This window comes from Palaemon carinicauda, chromosome 9 (genome assembly GCF_036898095.1).
Source record: "Palaemon carinicauda isolate YSFRI2023 chromosome 9, ASM3689809v2, whole genome shotgun sequence".
Taxonomy (NCBI): Eukaryota; Metazoa; Arthropoda; class Malacostraca; order Decapoda; family Palaemonidae; genus Palaemon; species Palaemon carinicauda.
The window spans coordinates 149964111-149966610 of record NC_090733.1 but is presented as its reverse complement, the minus strand read 5'-3'; the positions used below and the strand labels follow the sequence as shown (position 1 = coordinate 149966610).

General features: G+C 38.9%; 1 protein-coding gene across 1 annotated transcript in view; it reads left to right on the top strand.

The window, feature by feature from the left end:
- Window positions 1–709, top strand: part of LOC137646930 (uncharacterized) — a 974-nt gene extending 265 nt beyond the window's left edge. The window contains exon 2 of the mRNA XM_068380002.1: window positions 169–709. Within this exon, the coding sequence (XP_068236103.1) occupies window positions 169–459 (291 nt within the window). The 3' untranslated portion in view covers window positions 460–709. The remainder of the gene's footprint in view (window positions 1–168) is intronic.
- Window positions 710–2500: the final 1791 nt, after the last annotated feature.

Below are 2500 nucleotides of genomic sequence, written 5' to 3'. Positions count from 1 at the left end.
AATACTGTATCACTTAGAGATTTCCTTACAATAATATCAGTAAATGAATGGTAACGTGCAATGTATAATTGTTTATAGTCTATAGTAACGTTTCTTTAAAACTTTTTTCCTCATAAACATATTTAAAAAGGGAAAGAAATTAATATTCGTTTATTATTCTGTCAACAGATCCTGCAATCTTTGAGACGCGCTCGTCTAGTCTTCCCCATCAGCTGCAACTTGGACATCTCCCCCAAAGCGACCAAAGGTGACATGACCTGTGGCCAGATCGACAGCAAAGATGGCCTGAAAACACCACCGCCTTCCGTCTGCCTCTTCGACGGCTCATCCTCGTCTTACGTCAACCAGGCCTGCAGCGTGGACGTCATGGAACTCGTGGAATGGAATTACGAGATCTACCAGAACGCTCGTAACGAGCAGCTGGAACAAGAGAGGATGCTGGAAAGTGACGCACTGTGAAGTGGCGACATCTGTGAAGAAATTTCTGAATGATGATTCTTCGCTCTGCTTGTCGCCAGGGTTGGCTTGAGCTTGGAGGGTCCGGTTTGAAATCGACGTGTTCAGCAATTCACGTGATTTGAGTGCTCTTCGGCGGCGCTGGAGCGGAGTTGAATCCTTGTAATGTTATATAGGGTTCCTAAACGACTACTGAAATTTAGTCATGGTTAGATTATGATTGTTGGTTTTAGAAAATAAATCTAAACACACCTGAATTGCTTTTATTCATACATTATTATTATTATTATTATTATTATTATTATTAGTAGTAGTAGTAGTAGTAGTAGTAGTAGTAGTAGTAGTAGTATTTGGCAATGTTTACCATTACTTAACAATGTTGATATGCTATATTGGAACACACCAGATATCTTTTAACTTGTCTAGCAAGGATATACAAAAAAGCCAAATGAAAAAATATAACAAAACAGAACCAATAGAGAAATATTGAACATGAAATGTACAGTAAATGAAAATAATGGCCAAATAATTAAATCAACATACTGTAAATGAAAATATATAGGCAAATTTCAAATGGGATCGAGAGAAAAAAAATAGCAATCAAGAGTTCTGTCAAGATGTCACAAAATACTTTACATATATTGGCCAGCAGAATTCGTGGGTGGGCTAACTGCCCTGGTTTTAAATGATGGAATATTCCTTTGGCTCACTTTTTTCTTTTCTTCCTTGGCTGGATAAAATCAAATGAACGTTTTCGGATCATTGGTCCTACTCTGACCTTATCTTTTTTGTATTATAGATACCCATCGTCATCACTTTATGGTGACTTGTCAGTACCTTCATTGCAGGTATAATTCTGATCACTAATCAATAGTATTTTAGAAAAAGCGTCTCCTTTCACTGTCACTTAAAGGTTTAAAGGTTACTTATGAATGGCAGAGGCAAGGGACAGTGACATGGCTTATCGAGTAGTACAATGCCCCAGAGACTGACCATATATATAAATGATCAGCACCAAAACCCCCTCTCCACCCAAGCTAGGACCAAGGAGGGCCAGGCAATGGCTGTGGATGTCTAAGCAGATAGGTCTATAAGCTTCCCCAAACCCCCTATCCTTAGCTCACAAGGATGGTGAGGTTGCAGCGATCAAAGAAACTGACGAGTTTGAGCGTGACTCGAACCCCATGCTGGCGTTCACCAGTCAGGGATGTTACCACATCGGCCACCACAACACTTGAAGAATGATCTTGAAAACTTGTCAGGCATCCTAATCTCATATTTAATCAAGGACAATGAACTTTGGTGTAGGCTACTCTTCTTAACTCTGGTTTCCCTAACTTTCATTCTTTCAGATGTTGCTCCATTACTTCATTTTACATCAAGTTCCCTTTCTTTATCTTGTATGTTGAATATGAATATGTTATGAAATCGCCCTTCCGATCAGACTCTGCATATATTATTATTATTATTATTATTATTATTATTATTACTAATTGCTAAGCTACAACCCTAGTTGGGAAAGCACAATGCTATAAGCCCAGGGGCTCCAACAGGGAAAATAGCTCAGTGAGGAAAGGAAAAAAAGGAAAATCAAATTTTTAAGAAGAGTAACAACATTAAAATAAATATCTCCTTTATAAACAATAAACACTTTAACAAAACAAAAGGAAGAGAACTCTAACCCAAGGCAATGGAAAACCATGGTACAGAGGTTATGGCACTACCCAAGACTAGAGAACAATGGTTTGATTTTGGAGTGTCCTTCTCCTAGAAGAGCTGCTTACCATAGCTAAAGAGTCCCTTCTACCCTTACTAAAAGGAAAGTTGCCACTGAAAAATTACAGAGCTGTAACCCCATGGGCGAAGAATTGTTTGGTAATCTTAGGTGTTGTCAGGTGTATGAGGACAGCAGAGAATATGTAAAGAATATGCCAGACTATTCGGTGTGTGTAGGCAAAAGGGAAAATGAACCGTAACCAGAGAGAAGGATCCAATGTAGTACTGTCTGGCCAGTCAATGGACCCCATAACTCTCTAGCGGTAGT